This window comes from Stegostoma tigrinum, chromosome 14 (assembly GCF_030684315.1).
Source record: "Stegostoma tigrinum isolate sSteTig4 chromosome 14, sSteTig4.hap1, whole genome shotgun sequence".
Taxonomy (NCBI): Eukaryota; Metazoa; Chordata; class Chondrichthyes; order Orectolobiformes; family Stegostomatidae; genus Stegostoma; species Stegostoma tigrinum.
The window spans coordinates 25,519,588-25,540,651 of NC_081367.1; the positions used below are offsets into that span (position 1 = coordinate 25,519,588).

At 38.8% G+C, this 21,064-nt stretch overlaps 1 protein-coding gene across 4 annotated transcripts in view; it reads left to right on the forward strand.

Annotated features, from left to right (window-relative positions):
* rsrc1 (arginine/serine-rich coiled-coil 1) overlaps positions 1–21,064 on the forward strand; it is a 386,463-nt gene that overhangs the window by 160,760 nt on the left and 204,639 nt on the right. For all 4 annotated transcript variants that reach the window (XM_048542246.2, XM_048542244.1, XM_048542247.1 and 1 more), the window contains one exon: positions 2,072–2,108. In XM_048542246.2, coding sequence (XP_048398203.1) covers positions 2,072–2,108 — 37 coding nt within the window. The remainder of the gene's footprint in view (positions 1–2,071; positions 2,109–21,064) is intronic.

The following is a 21,064-nucleotide window of genomic DNA, read 5'->3' on the forward strand; positions in this document are numbered from 1 at the left end:
CCTGCATCATAAAATGACAAGTGGGGATGTTCACTGATGATTATACAATGTTCAGTACCATTTGTGACTCCTCAGATGTTGAGGCAGTCAGTATTCAAATGGGGCAAAGTCGGGACAATGTCCATGTTTCTGCTGAAAAGTGGCAAGTAATATTCACACCACACAAATGCTAGGCAATGACCATCTGCATTAAGAGACAATCTATCCACCACCCCTTGACATTCAATGGTGTTACCATCATTGAAATCGCTTTGATCAATATTCTCGGAGTTACCATTGCCCAGAAACTCAGCTGGCCTCTCCATATAAATAAAGTGGTTCTAAGAGCAGGTCAGAGGCTAGGAATATTGAAGTGAATAACTTGTCTCCTCAGTTCCCCAAGCTTGCCCATCATCTACAAGACACAAGTCAGGAATGTGGTAGATGAGTCACTTTTGTAGATGCGTGCAGCTCCAACAACACTCAAGAAGCTAAATACTATCTATGACAAAGGAGCCCATATCCACAAGCATCCACTTTATCCACTTTCTACACTCAGTAGCAGCAGTGTGTATGATCTACAAACTGAACTGCAGAAATTCACAAAAGATCCTGAGGAGCACCTCCCAAACCCATGACCACTTCCTTCATGTCTGCAAGTGCCCCTCCAAACTACTCTCAATCTTGTCTTGGAAATATGTTGCTGTTCCCTTCACTGTTGCTGGGTCACAATCCGAGCATTTCTTCCTTAAGGGCATTGTGGGTCAACCTACAGCAGTTCAGTAAGGCCGGTCACCATCACCTTCTTGAGCACCAAGGGATGGACAACAAATCCTTCCAAACCAGTGACACTCACATTCCATCAGAGTTTTAAAACAACAGCTGCAACCTCAGCTAACATGGTTGTAATAGAGATAACAAGGTGTAGAGCTGGAAGAACACAGCAGGCCAAGCAGCATCAGAGGAGCAGGAAAGCTGATGTTTCGGGCTTGTACCCTTCATCAGAAAAATAGATTGATTTTATTTGTCTGGAGTGGAATTTGAAATACTTTTGGTTACCCATAACATGCAGCTCCTTGCTTTTTCTTCAGGTACTTTTACTTGCTTGCAGGAGGCACAGACTGATTGATCACAATGTAGTAAGTCTCTGACTTGCTGGTTAAAAGCCGCAGCTGACACTCAGTTCACCAGTTCTGAAACTATTAATTAAAATTGGGATCCTTTGTTCAGGAATAAGGTGCAAATCTCAACTAAAAATATTTCCCAAATCTAATTCTCATTCAATCATAAGTGCACAGAAATAGGGAATATATTTGTTAAATAGTCAACTGCAATCTTTTCCACTATTTACCTGGTGGTCTTTAATAAACCTGTTCTGGGCATTCTCACCCAGACTAGTTATTCTGCTCCTTTGCAAATTTTAGTGAATCATAAAAACGGGCATGGAATGTTGTGATGGAATCCATAGTTTGTTGTACTAATCGATTGTGTATGGGAGTTGTCTTTGTATTCTGGTAGGAGATGCGGACATCTCTGCCTAATTTTATAACCTATCCCTGAGTGCCACTGAGAAGGTTGTGGTGAACCACCTCCTTAAACAAGTAAAATCCACGTGGGATATCTTCACCCATGGTATGATGGTGAAGAGAGTTAAAACGTTTTGACCCGGTAGTAAAGAAGGAGTAGTGATTTTATTTCAGGGCAGGAGGTTGTGGGGAGAGGAGCTTGCATCTGGAGGTAGGCTTAGGAATCTGCTCTCTTTGCCCTTCTGGAACTAAAACTGACCCATCACTGATGAAGTTATTTGCTGAAATGTTAATTCGGCTTCTGTGAACAATACTGGCTGACTTGCTGAGTTTTTCAACATTTTTAATGTTATTTCAGATTTCTGTTTCAGTTTTAAATGTCAGGATTTTGCTTTGAAAATTAACGATTATATAGTAGCAAAAGTATGACAGTTTGCTTTTGTATCATTTTTCCTTGAAAGGTAGCAGTGTCTAATTTGGATTTATGTTTAACACTTTAAAATTGGAATAGGCATTGTACGGAATTGATGAACAGTTATTTAGAACTTTATTTTCTTCTTTTATAGGGACTCTGGGAGCATCAAAGTAGGATTAGAACATCTGGTAAGTTTCATGATTATCTCCTGAATATTTGCATCATCTTTTGATTCCTCTATTCTAAATGAACACTTTTGAACAAGCTTTGAATACCTAGCACGCTGAAAGTACACAATTTCCCAGAGGACCAGCCTTACTTTTCTTATGTACTCGGCACTCTCACTTCCATTTATCTCTGCTTTCCAAGGGAATTAATTTTTTTGTTATAAATTATATCTTTTTGATGTAAAGATGAAATAGAATTGACTGAAACCCATAGCATAGAAGAGAATTTGTGTGGAAAGTACTGCAGCGTGTTCCTGATAGAATAGATTGGCGATGTATTTTTTTGTTGGTTTATTTTTGATTCATGATTATGAATTGCAAAAAAGGAGGATCAGTAAAGATGATACTGTAACAACAATTTTCAAAATTAAAGCTATTCATATAATGTGACATTATATAAGTACATATTTTAACTTTGTTTGCTGTAGTGTTTTAACTTATTTAATCACTTTGTTCTGTCAAGTACTAGATCTTGTCTGCCTTTACCTAAAACATACACTCCCATTTTTAACCAGACGCCTGTGCATTTATTTTCAAGAAGTACATTGATGCACTACATTTATGAGAGTCTGTTTCTGATGCCAGAGGCTGGGAAAATAATCCTACTCTTCAGTCTCAATTGAAGTTAATTTTGTATTTATCTCCTTTATATTTATGCTTGCAATACAAAGGAAAGGAAATAAACTGCATACATGACATGGCTCAGCTGTTTTGGTTTTGTTTCACTAAGTTAGCAAATGTTTCAATTATTACTTCCTCCTTCAAAATTCTAAATCTGTAATCATTTTGTTTTTGTCCTGAATTTTGCAATGTACCCGAGCCATCGGGGCATCTAAGTGTCTAAATGTGACTGATCTGCTTGTATTTACCCTGGTTTTATGTGAATGTTTTGATTTGCGTTTGTTTCCAAACTGTTAAGTTTGAGAATTATATCTTAAAATCAAAGTAGCAGTGTCAGCCTTGCCTCATTGGAGTCATGGCTGTCCTCGAAGTCAGAAGAATATGGCTTCAAACTCCGTTCAGAGACTTGACCACAAAATCTAAGTTAGCGCTTCAGTACTGATGGAGTTTGCATTCTGAGAGGTCTCATCTGTCATTTATTAAAGTTCCCAGAGTGATATTTGTAAAGGATCAGGTGAGTTCTCCCTGTATGCTAGCCAATAATTTTCTATCAGCCAACAACTGAAACAGATTGTCTGCTGATTTATTGCTGTTTGGGTCTTTGCATGTGCAAATTGACTGTTCTATTTCCAGACATGATCGGACTGTTAACACTTCAAAAGTACTTATTTGGCTGCAAAATGCTTTGGAATGTGTTGAGTTCTTGAATAGATGTACATGCTATATATACCTATGAGTAAACGTTCTTTGTTTTCCTCTTTTTCTTTAATGCAATGTTTGGGAATTAACAGATGGTAAGAAATTTGGCCCATTTTTGCACATCCATCGAGAAGAAAATACTTGCATCTGCATCATATCAATGAACTGTTTGTTCAAGAAATCTAAGACCTTCACCACTACTGACCTTCCCAAAAGACCATTCCAATTTCTGATTTTTTTTTTGTCTGCAGAGTTCTTTTTTAGATCTCTCCCAAGTTGACCTATTCTTCCTCCTCCTAATATCTTGTTAAAGCTTGAAATATGTCTGGAATTACTTTGGCCATGCCTTTAATATCTTCACAGACCTTTGTAACACCACTTCTCAGTAACCTTCTTTTGTGTGAAAGTACCCTTGTTTTTCCATTAGTTTCTCCTATTAATCTCTTAGTCTTCTGCTTCGTACAGCATCTGTAATTCCATGTGTTTTGGTGCAGTAACTGAACATGAAATGCAAAGAAAATTCTGGTTAGCTGGCCTGATTGAAGAATGCTGTATTGTTGTACTAACTAACTGACGATATGCTGGTTGTTACTTCCTGTTTTGCACTTATAATATTATTTTGAAATGCTTTGTTTTCCTGAATGATGCATGGTCATTTCTTTCCCATTCTTTGTGGATTTAGGTATTTTTCTTACTTCCATTATTGATTTTCTATCGAGGTAATTAGTTTTGTTTTCAGTTTAGTGTTCTTAAATTTATGTGATTTTGACCAGATTGATATGAATTCTCAAAGGGCTGAGACTCTTCCATCCCTTTGTGATTCATCTTTCATGATCTTATATGATTAATTCTGCTGTAATCCTTTTTGAGTGTCTATTAAAATTGACGAGTAGTGAGGCTAATAAAATGTATAAAAAAGGTGAATAAATGATTGAATAAAATAGTTAAGTCTATTAAGGATGAGAGGGCAAGTGATGCGATGCATTTGTGGAACATACATGATCCTGGACACCAGTGTGAAACAGGGCTGATATGTCTACGTAGGTATTTGCATTTTGAGTGACTGGCTCAGTTTATGAGCTGGAAGCTGAATCACAGGCACTGAGACACATCAGAGAAGAAGAAGGTTACTTGGATGTTTTTGTCAAGACCACACACACTCCTTCTGATTTGCTCGTCAGCTACTTTGGATGAGCATGAAGGGTGAGTGAGCGAACTGATCATGGACCTTTGGTAAAAGAAATCATTCAAATGATGAGACGGGAGGTGGGTCAGCAAAAAGGAATGCAAAGGTAGTAGGAAACAGTATAATTAGCAGGAGTATTTTTTTTTGCAGCAGTGTTCAAGAGTTCTGAAGTTTGTTGCCTGCCTAGTGCCAGTGTTCAGGATATCTGTTGAGGGCTGGAGACAATTTGCAGTGAGAAGGGGGATCCAGTCATCATGGTCCATGTTGGTACTGAAGGCATGGACAGGACAAGGAAAGACATTCTCCATGGAAGTGAGGAGTTAATTTAGAAGAAGTGCTTCTTGAGATAAATGCAAATTGGCATAGAAATGAATGTGTGGCTCAAAGACTGATGTGGACAAAGTGAGTTCCATTTTGTAAGACATTGAAACCAGGACTGGGGAAAGTGTGGGCCATGTCTTTGGGATGTTCCAATGAGTTCAAGGGCAAAATTGGTTTGGCTAAAGCTGAGTTACAAAACAAGCACTATTACATTGCTCGGGATAATCCATACCAATAACTATAATCTATACCACCAATAAGTTGGATAAATGGAAAGAAATAAGTTTGGAAGGCAATCACAGAATTATCTGAATATAGACTAGGATAATATTATTGCTTTTTCAAAATTAAATCATCGGATGTGCGTATTGCTGGCTGGATGAGTGTTGATTGCCCATTTCTAGTTGCTTTTGAGAAGGTGATAGAGAGCTCCCTGTTGAACTGTTGCTCTTCATTTGGCGTAAGTATACCCACAATACCATTAGGTAGGGAGTTCAAGGATTTTGACCCAGCAGCATGTATCAGGCATAGGTACACGAGCTGGTTGTCTTGTAGTTAATGGTGTCCCCATGTGTTTCTTGCCCTTTTCCTTCGAGAAGATAGTGATCAAAGGTGTAAAGCTGTCTAAGGAGCATTGGTGACTTACTGCAGTGCATGTTGTGGATGGTGCACATTACTGCTACGGAGTGTTAGTGGTATGGTGCATGCGTATTTGCAGATGTGGTGCCGGTCAAATGCCCTGCTTTGTCCTGGGTGGTGTCAGGCCTCTTGAGTGTTGTTGGAGCTGCACTCCATCAGGCAAATGGGTAGTATTCCATTCATGACTTGTGCCTTGTGGATAGTGGACTTGTTTGAGGAGTCTGGTGGTACGTTATTTACTGCTAGACTCTGACTTATGATCTGCTGTTATATGACGAGTCCAGTTTTGTTTCTGGTCAATGGCAACCTCCACAATATTGATTGTGGGGGATTTAGAGATGGTCACTCTATTGAATGTCAAGGGGCAATAGTTAGGCTCTCTCTTGTTAACAATGGTCATTGCCTGCATTAGTATGGTGCAGATGTTATTTGCCACTTGTCAACCCAAGATATTAAGGGTGTAGAGGTTCAACAATCCTAGATTATGTTGGGGAGAATTTCGTACGATATGTATTCAAACAAAAAAGCAGCACTGCTGCACTGGTTCTTAGGAATGAGCTGGATCTAGTTGATCAAGATTCAGAGGGAAGTCATAGTATCACAAGGTTTAGAATGATGTTGGAGAATGACATTGGTCAATCCAGAGTCAATTGACGGATAGTTGACTTAAATGAAGCAAGACTAGAACTGGGCTGCATCGACTAAAACCAAAGGTAGAAAGAGCTGCCATTTAACAATGGGGTAACCTTAAAGCAGAGATGATTTAGAAACAGTGAAGGTATATTCCTTCAAAAAGGAAAGGTAAAGCAAAGACTGATTTTTATCATTAAACAAAGTCTCAATATTGGCTATAGGCACTTAAATAATAAAAAAGGTCGTAAAGGAGGGGTAAGGCAATTCAGGACCGAACAGGCACTTGCATTTCGAGGCAAGAAGCATGACAGAAATGTCTAAGGAAAAATTCACACCTGTCTTTACAGAAGGCAGTAGCAATATAGCAACAAATTTGGCTGAGGGATTGGAAGCACAGAGTAATATGAATGGGTATTTTCCAGCCTGGAGGAACATGTATGGTGGAGTTGGTATTGAGGTCCTTACTCTTCCTGATGTATGTATATGATCTTGATCTTGGTGTAGAGTTTCAAAGTTTGTGGATGGCACAAAGCTTGGAAGCTTATCAACTCCAAAGGAGTGATGTAGAACTCCAAAAGAACCTAGTCAAGTTAATGGAATTGGCAATAGGTCAGAAATAACATTCCATACGGAGGAAAGAGATAATATATTTTGAGAGAATGAATATGGAGAGACAGTAAAATAAAATGTAATGCTTTTCCTAAAGGATGTGCACAAGCAACGCGACTTATGTACTTGCATGTAAGACATTAAAAGTGGCAGGATAAGTGGAAAGAGCTGTTAATAAAACATATTGTATTCTAGGCTTCATTAATTGAGGCATGGTGTACAGTAACCAGGTGGCTAAGTTGTGTAAGTACTAGCTAGACCTGAACTGAAGTATTTGTAACTAAACCAAGTGGACTGAAGTTGTTCAAGAAGACAGCTGACCAGTATATTCTCAAGGACAGCTATTGATGGGCAGTAAATACTGGTCCAGCCAGTGAAGCCCAAGGGTGTGAAAGCATTGGAGACAATGCAGAAGCTTCTAAGAACAAGAAATTTCAGATATCAGGTCATATTTGTGAAGTTGGAGCTGTTTTCCTTGGCGAAGAAAAGTCTCAGAGGAGATTTGTTTGAAATTTTAAAAATCATGACTGACCTGGATAGTGGAGATGTGGAGAAGCTTGTAAAAGGACCAAGAACCAGGTAACACAGATTTGAAGAGTTTTGCAAAAGAATCAAATGCAGGGTGAGAAAAAAATTGAGTAGTTATGGTATGAAATGCACTGCCTACAAGTGTGGTTGAAGCAAGTTCAATTGAGGTATTTAAGAGGACATTAGATGCTTATTTAAGCAGAAATAACGTTCAGTGTTATAGTAAAAGGGCAACAGATTTGCAATAAGCCAAAAATCTGAGAAAGCCAGTGCAGACACAACAAGCGGAATGACCACCTCATGCACTGTAATAATTTTGTGATGTTTTACATCCTATTTCACTCCAAGTTGAGATCCACAGCCTACATTAGGTTCATCGTTAAGACTAATGTCCACAACAATGTTCAACCTCACAGCTATATAAGGCTGTTTGCATGCCTCTGCCACCTTGAAGCTGAACTGCTGCAGCCCTGAGCTTGTTAGTTTTCTACTTTTCACTGCATATTCTATAATTTGTCTAAACTGCTGTACATATCTCTGTCACAACAAACCTTGCTTCTTCATTCCTCTTGTCTTTGCCAATTCATATGGGAACCTTGCCTCCCAGTACCTAGAACTTAAAGCGTCATCTTTAAAAGCCCCATATTTACATAATCTATCCCTGTATCATCCATAAACTTGCCACTCTGAATTATTCTTATGTGCATGAATGTCCGTTGCATCTGTCTCCTTCCAAGAGCAATTGCTTCCAAGAGCAATGGGTATTTGCATGTGGGCAAAATCTACTATTTCTATGCTGCTGATGAACCAGTGCTATGTTTAGCATTTAGTATTTATAACACATCAAAGAATTCCTGTATCCATGAAAGGGAAACTTAGAAAGGATGTTTCCAATTGCAATATTTGATCAACCTATACGTGACATCTGCTTCACATGTCTCTGGATTTGATCTTTAAAATATACTATCTATTTATAATTGTTGTCCAGTAGAACCAAATACACTTTCTATCTTTGAGGTAAAAATTTTAGCCCATGTCTTGGCAATACTTGTCTGATTAGCATAGTTGTGCCAGAACTGCTCCAAAAGAGCTAATGTTAGAGTACATGTAAAAAAATTAATTCCATTGCTTTGAAAATATATTGCTGCACCAGAGTTTCAAAATATTCTGTCCTTTTGGGCTATGGTAGTCCCATAATTCTTGTTCCCCACAAAATATGCTCATGATCGGTTTCATTGATTGTATAGTGAGTACAGCTGAGGGTTTCCCCAAAGGAAGAAAAGATAGTTAATAGACAATGGTCTCAAAGATCTTCTGAACTTGTTCAAAGTAACATACACAGAAACTAACAGAAAGGACCATGTTTTCATCCACTTGGTGGCGGGAGTAATTTATAAACAGGAGTTGATTTATATTTCTAACAAATATTTTGTTTCCCAGATGTGATTTTCTGTGGCTACATAAAAGATCAGCTCAGATGTTCACTGTTGTTGTAATTTCTGACAATGGATTGTCTGTCTACATTTATTGGCATAAAATTAAACCTTGCTGCTGTGGAAATAAAAATGCCAATCAGGCATGCTGTTCTCATTTGCAGCCATGATATGTTCATGGTCTCAGTAATTTGATCGTGGCTGATGAAAAGCTGACAAGATTTCCACAGTGCCCCATTAGATAAAAGCAGCGTGAAACCACGGGTTAATCTGCAAACAGATTTCCATGCTTATTACTCTAATGATTTCATCATATTTGATGTACCAGGCAGCATAACCATTTCAGCAGCAGCACCGTGCTCAGTTTTGATCTCTTCCCTCATTTAATGATGTAGTAATTTAGCTGACCTTTGACCAGTTGCACATCTATTCATAATTGTATGTCATTCTGATGGGGAAATTACTTTAGAGAAACCAAAATATTCATCCTGCTTTCCAAGTCAAAAATAACAAAAGAAATATTGCATTAATTTTCAAATGATGATATTACATTTAGCGCCTGGGCCTCATATATCAAAATATGAAAAATGCTCAGTAACTGTATGTGCTTAATCTTAATGGTATCTGTGGATGTCAAGGGCATGGAGGAAATTAAATCGGAAAGTGCAGATAGACCTAAGACGATATTATCTACTGATGATTGCAGTTTTGATAGGTATTTTAGTGGATTTCATTTCACAGAATGGTAGAAGATGAGTTAGGCACCAGATTTTCTCATTTTTCTTGTACATGATTTATGTGAGTTCAGTATAAAACTTTTTACAGAAGCATGGTTACTGCAGATGAGAGCTAAATTAATGCACTAGGTTTCCATCTCAGCTTCATGCACAAATGTCAGAGCAACAATCACACAACAGTCCAGATCATTATTCAGAGTTGTTTACATTTAAAATATGTAATGAAATCTGTTCAGAATAATAAGTGGAAATAAAAGTTTGGGACAATTTTAAAGGTCATGAAGTTTGAGAAATGGTGCAAATCTACAAAATAAAATTGAGCCAATATAAATCACATTATTATGCACCTACTCTCTTTGAAAGAAATGTTGGAATAAATTGCTCTCTGATGGTAAAATGCTTTTCCAGGAGGTCAGCGTTTCTCTGTGCCATGATGGGGATGAAACAAGTTCAAGATATTTTGCTGAAATTGTGTTCTTAATTTTAAACTGTATTTGTAACAGATCTTTATGTAACCATTCTTTTGGCAGGTAAAGACTAAATTTTGTGTTGTCTCCATCTGTAAAGTTTTGGACGACGGCTTATGCCAGCAATTGAGTTTATTTATATCGAATTAACAGGACTTCAATGTGAAGTTATTTTGCCATTTTTAATTTGGATTCTCACTACTGCAAGCATCCAGATTTTGAATTTAGCCTTATTCCATTCCTTTTTCATTCAATCTCTGTTTTTGATTCAGATTTATGTAACCGCAGTTCTTAATTTTATTACATTTATATGGCCAGAAATAAAAACAGAAATTGCTGCAAATGCTCAGGAGGTCTGGCCATTTCTGTGGAGAGAAATCAGTGGGGCTCAGTGACCCTTCCTCAGAACATTTATATGGTTCTTTCTGTTATTACAGATCAAAAAGCATTTAGCAAATAATAAGTTAATTTTGAAATGCAATAGTTTATCAAATTTTACAAGTGAGTAGTTTAATTTTTTATTGTATATGTGTACATGTAGCATTCAAAACAACTATAGATACCTTTTTTTAGCAAGATACCTCTTTTTTACCTGATATAGAATCATCTAGTCGTAGAATTATTACAGCAAAGAAGGTCATCCTAAGCGTCAGTTCATTACTGCTACATTCCAGCCCTGTTCCCACACCCTGCACATTTGTCCTGTTAAGAGATTTAGAATATTTAGATAATCTAGAAAAAAATTATGGTGCAAAAGGAGGCATTGCCTATTGTGTCCATGTATACTGAAAAATAAAGCACATTGCCGAATTCCAATTTTCAGTTGGTTTGAATACCAGGAAGCTATACACCTTCAGGTTCACATCCAGATACCTTTGAAATGAGTTTAAGGGTTCTGTTGATACTTTCCTTTCAGACAGTGAGTTTGAGACTCCTACCACACTCTAGCCGAAAAAATGTTTTGCTCATTCTACTCTTAATCCTTTTAGCAATCAATTTAAATCTATGCACTTTAGTCACTTACCTCAAGGGAAATGAGTTCTTCCTATCCACTCTGCCGAGAGCCCTCACAACCTTTCACTTCAATGAAATCTCTCCTCAGTCTGCTCTGTCGCAAGGAAAATAATATCAGCCTCTCTAATCTTTCTTCATAGCTGCAATTTTTCACTTCTGGCAACATCCTTGTAAAACTTTCCTAGACCCTCAGTCATATCTTTTCTTTAAATGAGATGACAAAAACTGACCAAAGTAATGTTTTACATAGCTGCTGCATTGCCCCCCCCTTCCTTTATATTCTATGCCTTGCCTATCAAAAAGTATTCAATATATTTTCTTAAGCTCCTCATCAACGTATCCTTAACTACCTTCACAGATCTAGGAACAAACACTCCCAAATGCTCTCACGTCCTCTCCACATTTCAATATCCTATCATTTATTGTCCGTTCCTTTGACTTCTCCAAATCCATGACCTTGAACTTCCTTGGTTTGAATTACATTTGACACTTTTATGCCCACCCAATTAGTCCACACTCACTCCTCCTACATTGCCAATATCTGTGTCATCTGCGAACATTTTGACCTTGCCTCTGACATTTAAGTTCGATTCGTAAAGGTATGCACAAAAATCAGCAGCCAACACTGAATCCAGTGGAACCGCACTCAAAACTGCTTTCCTGCTGTAAAGATTTCATCAACTACTTTCTTTTGTTCCTGTCACTGAGCCAGTTTTTTCACTCAGATCACAATATGTCGTAGATCCCATGACCTTTTTTAAATCATTTTGCTGTTTGAGACCTCATCAAAAGCCTTTCTAAAACAATTTGTATCACATCAAGTATGTTACTCTCATCAATCCTACTTGTTACTTGCTCAAAAAATTCAGTCAAATTTGTCAGACATGATCTTCCCTTAACAGATTCACATTGACTATGCTTGTTTACTCCATATCTTTTGAATGAGTAATTTGTCCTCTCTCAGAATTGATTCCAATAATTTTCCCATGATGGAGATTGGATTGACTGCCCTGTAATTGTTTGGTCTATCCCTTGCTCCATTTTTAAACATAGGTACAATGTGGGAGTTTTTCTGTCCTCCAGCACCAAACCTGCATCCAGTGACATTTGGAAAATGATAGCCAGATGGTAAATGGTTATTTAGATTTATTGAAGTTGATACTGACAGACAGCACTGGGCTCAGTGGTTAGCAGATGGGGTGGCATGGTGGCTCAGTGGCAGGCACTGCTGCTTTGTGGCGCCAGGGACCCAGGTTTGATTCCAGCCTTGGGTAACACACTGGGTTTCCATCTGGGTCTCTAGTTTCCTCCCACAGTCCAAACATGTGCAAGTTAGGTGGATTATCCATGGAAAATGTGGAGTTATGAGATTGACTGGGACATTGGGTATAGGTGGAATGCTTGTTGGAGGGTCGGTGCAGACTCCTACAATCATAGAATCCCTACACTGTGGAAGCTGGCCTATGCAGTCCACATTGCCCTTCCAAAGATAATCCCACCCTATCTCTGTAACCCTACATTTCTCTTGGCCAAAACACTTGGCCTGCATATCTTTGGACTATGGATAGAAACTGGAGCACCCGGAGGAAACTCTCTCAGAAATGAGGACAGTGTGCAAACTCCACATAGACAGTCATTTGAAGGGGAATTGAACCCAGATCCCTGGCACTGTGAGGCAACAGTGCTAATCAATGAGCTACCTTGCTGACTTAGTGAGCTGCGTGGCATCTTTCTGCACTGTAGGGATTCTGTGTACTAAGCTGAGTTATGGTTTTGTTCTAGTGATAGAGAACCCTACATTCTGCAATGATTATATTCATTTTGAAGCAAGTATCCAGCAAAGAGCATATGGTGGTACCACAGACCAATTGTGGGAGGGAAAAGAACGGGTGAGAGCAGAAGTATGGGAGATGTGTCAGACATGGTTAGGGGTCCTGTCAGCCATGGTAATGGGGATTTGTCGGCTGGAAAAGAAGATGGGTGTTTTGGAGGCCTCAGAACTCAGTTCTGAGGAAGGATCACTGGACATGAAACGTTAACTCTGATTTCTCTTCGCAGATGCTCCCAGACATGCTGTGCTTTTCCAGCAACTTTTGTTTTTGTTGTCAATAACTATCGAAACTAATTCCAACCTTCCACGGTTTTTTACGCACCCCAACATCCCAGTCCTCTCATGATATGACAGCCAACACCCATTCTCTCTCCTTCTTAGTCCTGTTCTTGCATGATGTGTGTTGCTTTCATCGCATCCTACCTATTTCCTTCTCTTCTCTGCTCTCCTTATCACTTATTCAGCTTCTCTTCTGCCCTGACCTACTGAGAATAGTCCCCTGGTCTACCTATTCCTTTCAAATCTCTCTCTGTGTGGTCTCTGTATCCATCTATCTGATCACCTTCCCCCCCCACCCATGCCCAACCACATCTTTTCCTAGCTGTTATAAGTCCTGATGAAGAATCACCAGATTTGAAACATTAACTCTTCTTTCTCCCCAAAGAGGATGCCAGATCTGCTGAGTGTCGCCAGCAATTTCTATTTTTGATCCTGAAAGAATCTCCTTACTGACATGTGAGAGCTTCTTCCAAAATTGAGAGAGTCGCCCTGCAAAACGTCATAGAATTCCTGTCAGCTTTGTCACAGAGTATATCTTTTAACCATTGCCTCAGACTCTTGCACGCCAATGCTGAATTTGCTGTTTTCCATAAGCAAAACAGATGGCTGCACAGTGGCATAAAGTTGAGAGCTATGGGTTTCAGACCCATTGAGGTGTCATTTCATCCTACAATTATGGAAAGCTCCTGTCAGTTACTATCTGATGCCCTCTCTCAACTGAAGAAATGTTGATGACTCTCCATGTTGAACTCTATAATGACATTAATATAATTAACTATTATGAAAAATTAATAGGGTAGAAAAGACATAATGAACCCTGCTTGGATGTCTTAAATGTTCATCACCAAAAGTGCCTCTGTAGGAGAATAGTTGCCAAATAACATTTGAGTAGGTGATGAGAGAAAATGCAAGCTGAACACCCATTTCATTATGTCCTTACCAATCTACTACTGAAGATTGATCTTCCCATGAAATATTGTGATAGCATCTGGGTTTGTGAGATCAGTGAAAAATGTATGAGAATTGTTATCTGAACAGCTGATCTGTTAAATGTACCATTGGGAGTACACACTCTAGTTTCAAAGTTTGAAACTAAAACTTCAAGTTTGCGGAGAAACTGCAACTTCAGATTTTTGGGCAAACTGAAGCTGTTTGAAACCAGTAGAAAGACGCAATCGTCTGAGCTCAAGTACACCAGTGGTGCAATCCAAACAGGCTGAAGAATCAAAGGCTGGATTCAGGAGCTGATAGTAGACAAATACAGGGCTGCTCCAGTTATATCTGTTCCTTGAAGTAATTGACCAAATATGGCCATATGGAATAAAAAGTTTTCAGTGAAGTCTATCTACGCCGTTCTGATTGTCATGAGGATAACTGAGATGTTTATAAGAACATGAGAACTAAAGAACAGGAGTAGGTAATTCAACCCATGCAACCTGCTGTTCCCTTCAATATGATCAATCTTTCATCTCACCCTCAACTCCAGTTTCCTGCCCAGTCGCATAATCCTTCAAACTTACTAATTAAAAATCGAAGGAGAAGTATGCTGCATTGCTGAAAATTGTACACATGGGAATTGGCTTAACTGAGAACTGCTGTTGGATGCGCAGGAGTAATTAAGACTTCAGAGAAAAGGAGCTGGACTTTTACCTGAGGAAAATCAGCATCTTCAATGAATTTGTGGCTGAAATTAATACCATATCTGCTGAATGGTCTGCTTAATAAATCCATACCTATCTTTGTTCTATCTGTTACTTAGTGTATAAATGTATATTGACTGCGCTTTGCCTATTGCTTCATTGTCAATTTGTTAATTTTTTTGGGATTATTCAAGTAAAAGTTACCTTGAACAGAAACCTTATCTGTTGATTTTCTGTTGGGCTCATTCAGTAAATATATTATTTTGATTTGTTGATCATCTTGATGATCATAACTGCAGAAGTAACAAGTGTACAGCCCGTGTGAAGGTGCAATCTCAACTCCACATGGCTGACACTGTACATCGTGCCATGTGGCACTATCCAGTGCAAAATCAAATACATTTGGAACTGATTTGGTAGCTCAAGACCGGGCATTGATAAGTTGGTGTAGGCCATCAGCAAAAGTAAAATTATATTCTACTACAATTTATAACCTCATGGAGTGGAATATTCCTTGCTCGACTACTGTCATCAAGCCAGGGATAAACCCTGGTTTAGTTAGCAGTGTAGAGGGCACGTCTGAAAATAAACCAGGCATAGATGAAAATGAGTTGTCAACGTGGTGATGCCATATGACTCAAGACTTGAATTCATGGTACTCAATGGAAATAAGATGTCATAGACTGAAATGATTTTCCCATTTAAATCAAATGAAGATGTGGAAAACGTTCCACCTGTTAGAATCCTAGCCAACAGAAAGGAAGATGATTTTGGTTATGGAGGCTAATGATTATCAACCAAAAGACTTGACAGCAGTGGTTTTTCAAGACAGTACTTTAGACCCAACCACTGTAAAGATGATGTTTTAAAAATACTTGTGGTGCTTTATAAGATTGTGGATTGAAATGAGACTGGTGTTTCAAAGAATTACTGCATGCTTTGAAAAGCACGTAACCTGACATTTATGATAAATATTGTTTGTATAACTGTTTGAACAAACAGTAGTTTAAATGGTTGCTAATGAATTGGAGCCAAGGTGCAGAGATGCATCTGGGCAGCAGCACTAAGTTGATTGGTCTATGGATTAGTGACCAGTTATAGAAGACAAAAAGCTTTTTGCTTGCTGATGACTATGTGCATGGTTCTCCGGTAACTGAACAGCTTGGGACTGGGAACAAGATAGGGAGAAAGGAATTGATACCATCAGCTCGGAAGTTGTCTTTCTGTTCTCTGCAGGCAAAACCCATTTTAAGCCTGAAGAAAACCAGTTCATCTTTCCTTCAACAATTGTTGCAAGATGTGACTTTTACTTGATAAGTCAGAGACCTTTAGCTGCTAACCAGCACCTTGTGTGTTTTGCAAACCAGAGGAAGTGTCAGAGGAAAGATGACTAAGAAGCAACATTCTGACCAACATTAGGGTCGCCTCAGCAATCCGTAAATAGGGGCCACTGAACTGCCTCCCAGTTCTCTTCTGCCTAACATCTATTTCTCCCTAAAGTGACATATAGTAAAGAATAATACAGCAGATGCTGGAAATCTGAAAAAAAAAATAAAAAGTGATGGAGAAACTGGCAGCACCAATGGAGCGAGGAACAGAGTTAATGTTTTGAATCCATTAGAAATTTTCTTTAGAACCTATTTTTCTCGCTTTGTCTGTCTGTTTGTTTGTGTGTAAGGGTTTGCCGAGTTGGCCAGACAGCAGGTTTGTGTTGCTAACAGTGTGGGTTCATTTCCTGCACCAGCTTGAGGATACCTTGAAGGAATCTCCTTCTGAACCTCTCCCTCCCTGGAGCATGGTGACCCTCGGGTTAAACTACCACTAGTCATCTTTCTGTCATGAGAGATCAGCTCTGTGGTCTGATAAAACTATGGAGACTACTCTTGTACGTAAGTGGGAGTTTATAAGGGGATTTTATTTTGTAATTTTATATGCCAATGGTTTAAAGCTTTTTTACTTGCAGTTAGAACCTAATTACTTGTGAGAACTAGTAGTTCTTATTAAATACAGAGACCTGGTCCATGCTTTTTGTCAATCTCATTTGAAAATCAGATAAATTGGGGAATTTTTTTGTACTTAATTTAAAATCTGTTTTGTTAAACTTTTTTGTTAAGCTTGGAAATCATGGGCTTGATTTCCAATGTGCCATCCATGGGAGTTGTGATACCACTGCCTGCTGCTTCAGTGACCTTGTTTCTGTCATAATGTCAGAATTGGGAATCTCACTAATGCCTGTTGCGTGTTTGTTCCTCAGATATCAAAGCAGTTTGTGCAGTATGATGACATCCAGGCTTGGTCTTATAGTTGGCAAGTAATAACTGAATAGCACAGGTGCCGAGTGATGGCAGTCTCTGTTGAATCAACCACCTCCTTTCACGTTCGGTTGTGCTGCCATCATTGCTTTCCTCATCATTAGCAACCTGCAGGGCTTGCCATTGACAAGAAGCTAAAACTGGACTTGTTACATTAATGCTGTGGCTTCAAGAACAGGTCAGAGGTTGATGTCCAGTGGTGACCCTGAAAGCTTTCCATCACCTACAGTCAGAAGTGTAATGGAATGTTGTCCATTTGACTGGATGTGTGCAGCTGAAAAACCACTTGACTCTAAAAAACCTGCATGATTGGCACCTTAACTGCCACTTTAAATGTTCACTCAATCCATCATTTGCACAATGTATTATAGTACGCCATCCACTAGATGCACAGAAGTACCTTACGAAGGCTTCTTTAACAGTACCTGCCAAATCTTTGACCTCTGCCAACAAGAACAAGAACACAAGGCACATGGGAACACTCTTCAGTCACAGGTTTGACTCCATCATCACTGGATCATGGTCCTGGAACTTCCTCCATAACAGTGATACTAACGTGGAGTGTCTTTGTCACACAAACTGCAGTGGCTCAAAATAATGGCTCACCACCACCTTGTTGAACAAATAGGATGGGGAATATATTTTGGTCTGACCAGAAATTCTCATCTCTTCAGTATAAATAAACTTAGCTATACCAAAAATATTAGAATGATTTCTCTGGGCAATGGATTTGATTAGATCTTGGCTATGAACAGCTGGAAATTAAAGTTGATCGTGAAGCAGAAGCGAAGTGATTGCAAAGAGATTGCTAACTCTACTCGACAAAAACATGACAGATATAAGGCACTGTCAGGAAATACGAAGTGACGCAATTTGTTTGGAAAAGCAAATCATGTTTTAAATGGTGAGAGACTGGAAAACTTTGGTGTTCAAAGGGGTATCTGCCTGTTTTTGTAAAACATCGCAGAAAGCTGACATGAACAAATAGGAAATGATTAGGAGCACAAATAACTTTGTTGCCTTTATTATCATGGGATGGGATCATAAGAATAAAGAATCTTCTCAACAACTACACAGAGCCTTGGTGAAATAATAATAATGTTTGAAATTTATTCTCCTTACCTATGAAAGGTGATATTTGCCTTTGAGAGATGCAACAAAGGTTCATTAGATGGATTCCTGGCTTAAAAGGATTGTCCTGTAGGACAGACTTCATAGGCTCACGAAGTGAATTGGTTGCGGTTTGAAATTCCCCGTAGATGGGATCAGGAGCAAAATCGCTGCGAAGTAGGGAAATTCAAATCCTGTCTTATTGCAGCTTTTTTTGTAGTCAGCAATTAGTACCACCCCTGCACCTCTGAGAACAAAATCAGGGCCTTTGAATTTGAATTTTCTTGACTGTAGTTTAAAATTTTAGACATGTAAATAGGTATGTGGACAGTTGCATTTATAATTATAGACAAAATTTACATATGGCTAGATATTAATTGTGAACAGAAATACAGCTGGATTTTATGTTTGAAGGCAAGAACTGCACCATAGAAAGTGTAATTAGATACTTGAAGTTTATTGATGAATTTGACCATAAAAGTCTACAGTCTTGATTAACGTATAACTTATTGTTGGTCATGAGCAAACCAAATGAAACATGCGAAATGCTTCTACTCTTTCTTAAACATTTTCACTTCGTTTTTAACTGTCAGCTCAAACTAGACACAGGGAAAATGCTTCAGTAAATATGTAAATAAATGGCGTAGGCAGAATCCTATTTAAAAAGAACTAGTTGTGTCAAATGCATGGGTATTTGAATCCTGAGTCTGAGAATAATAATTGTAGCGCAAGTAATTGTTGTGACCACATTAGGCATTTCATCAATTTGGGAGGAGTTTGCTCAGGAAGAAAGTTTCTTTCAAGAGTTCTGTCATTTGTGTTTCAAATGCAGGAGTCTACTCGGGAGCAAAGAAGTATGGTTTAACATAATTCAAGTTCATTCTATATTTTTTGTCTTATAATTTTGAGGAAATTAATTCATACATTGTTGTATATAAATAAGCCATCTATAGATTTGATTTGGAAATACTCTGTTTATGGAGAATATTCCTGATTCATAACACTTGTACTTACCAATGCGATCCCATACGTGGTTGTAATTTTATAGCTCTGACATATAAAGACTTCTTGTACTTATAGACTGATGTTTTCCATTGCCCTGCATTGTGTTCCAACTTGTGTACAATTCAACTTGAGAATGGATTAAAGAAGAGCATGTTCTCACTCCAGGGACTGCCTGTATTCCAAACTACCGTCACTGTACGTGTTATATGTTGTCAACACTACTTAGTTCTGTATTAATAGTTCCACCTAGGTTTACGCTGGTTTGAAGTTGCAGCCCATGAAGAAATTTTTCATACAGTCATTGAAATGTGCAGCACGGAAACAGTCCCTTTGGTCCAACTTGTTCATGCCAACCAGATATCCTAGGAGTATCTAGTTCCATTTGCCGGCATTTGGCCCATATCCTTCGAAACCCTCCCTTTCATATACCAGCCAGATGCATTTTAATGTTGTAATTGTGCCTGCCTCCACCACTTCCTTTGGCAGCTCATTCCATACACGTGCCACTGTCTGTGTGAAAAAGTTGCCCCTTAGGTCCCTTTTAAATATTTTCCCTCTCATGTTAAACCTATAGTTTTTGAATCTCCCAATCTGGGGAAAAGACCTTGTCTATTTATCCTATCCATGCCTTCATGTTTTTATAAGGCCACCCCTCAGCCTGGAGACTCCAGGGAAAATAGATCCAGCAAATTCAGTCTCTCCCTACAGCTCAAACCCTCCACCCCTGGCAACATCCTTGTAAATCTTTTCTGAATCCTTTCACGTTTGCAATGTCCTTCCAATGGCAGGGAGACCAGAATAGCACACAGTATTCCAAAAGTGGCCTAATCAGTATCTTGTACAGCTTCAACATGACCTCCCAACTCCTATATTCAATGCATTGACCAATAAAGGCAAGCATACCAAATACCTTCTTTGCTGTCCTATCCATCTGTGACTCCACTTACAAGGAACCTGCACTCCAAGGTCTCTTTGGTCAGTAACTGTATAAGTGCACTCCATGTTTAATTAATCGTCAGTTTGGCACTTTGCTGAGCCAACTTTAATTTTCTCTCTCATTCAATACTCTCATTCAATATTTTCTTTAAAATCTTGCTTGACATCAGTGGAACTGTTCAAATAAAATAAAGGCATAAGGTAAACTTTTCCATTTTAGTCAATTAATTCTAGCTGGTTTTTTCAGAGACGTCAGCAAGCTAACATCCTGGATGGAAGGTACAAGAAATTATTTTGCGCAGACCTGCTCCCATTCTGGCTAGATTCTTCAACAGTACTGTTGAAGAATCTACTCTTAACAAAAAATGTTGTAGATACATTATTATTACACCTTTGATTTAGTATGAATGCCCTGAAGATTTTTCTTGCCAGTTTCTTTTCATCAATAAAGTTGATTTGTTTTCTTAATACTTTGTATTGATGAGTTAAAATTCATACTTTAGTGGGATATCACTAATGTTTTATCATCTAGTTTTACTTTAGTTGGTTTCCAAACAAGAAGTGAGAGATAGGAAACAGAGATAATAACGTGTGAAGCTGGATGAACACAGCAGGCTAGGCAGCATCAGAGGAGCAGAAAAGCTGACATTTAGGGTCCGGATCCTCCTTCAGAAATGGGGGAGGGGAAGAAGGCTCTGAAATAAATAGAGGGGGGACCAGGCGGTGATAGAAGGTGGATAGTGGAGTAGATAGGTGGAGGAGAAGATGGACAGGCCAAGGAGTGGGGGATGAGGCCATTAGAGGTGTGCAGGTAGGGAGTTGGGATGGGGTTGGGTCAGTGAGAAGGGAAGGGCGGCTAGGTGGGAGGGAAGATGGACAGGACAAGGAAGCGAGGATGGAGCCAGTGAAGGTGAGTA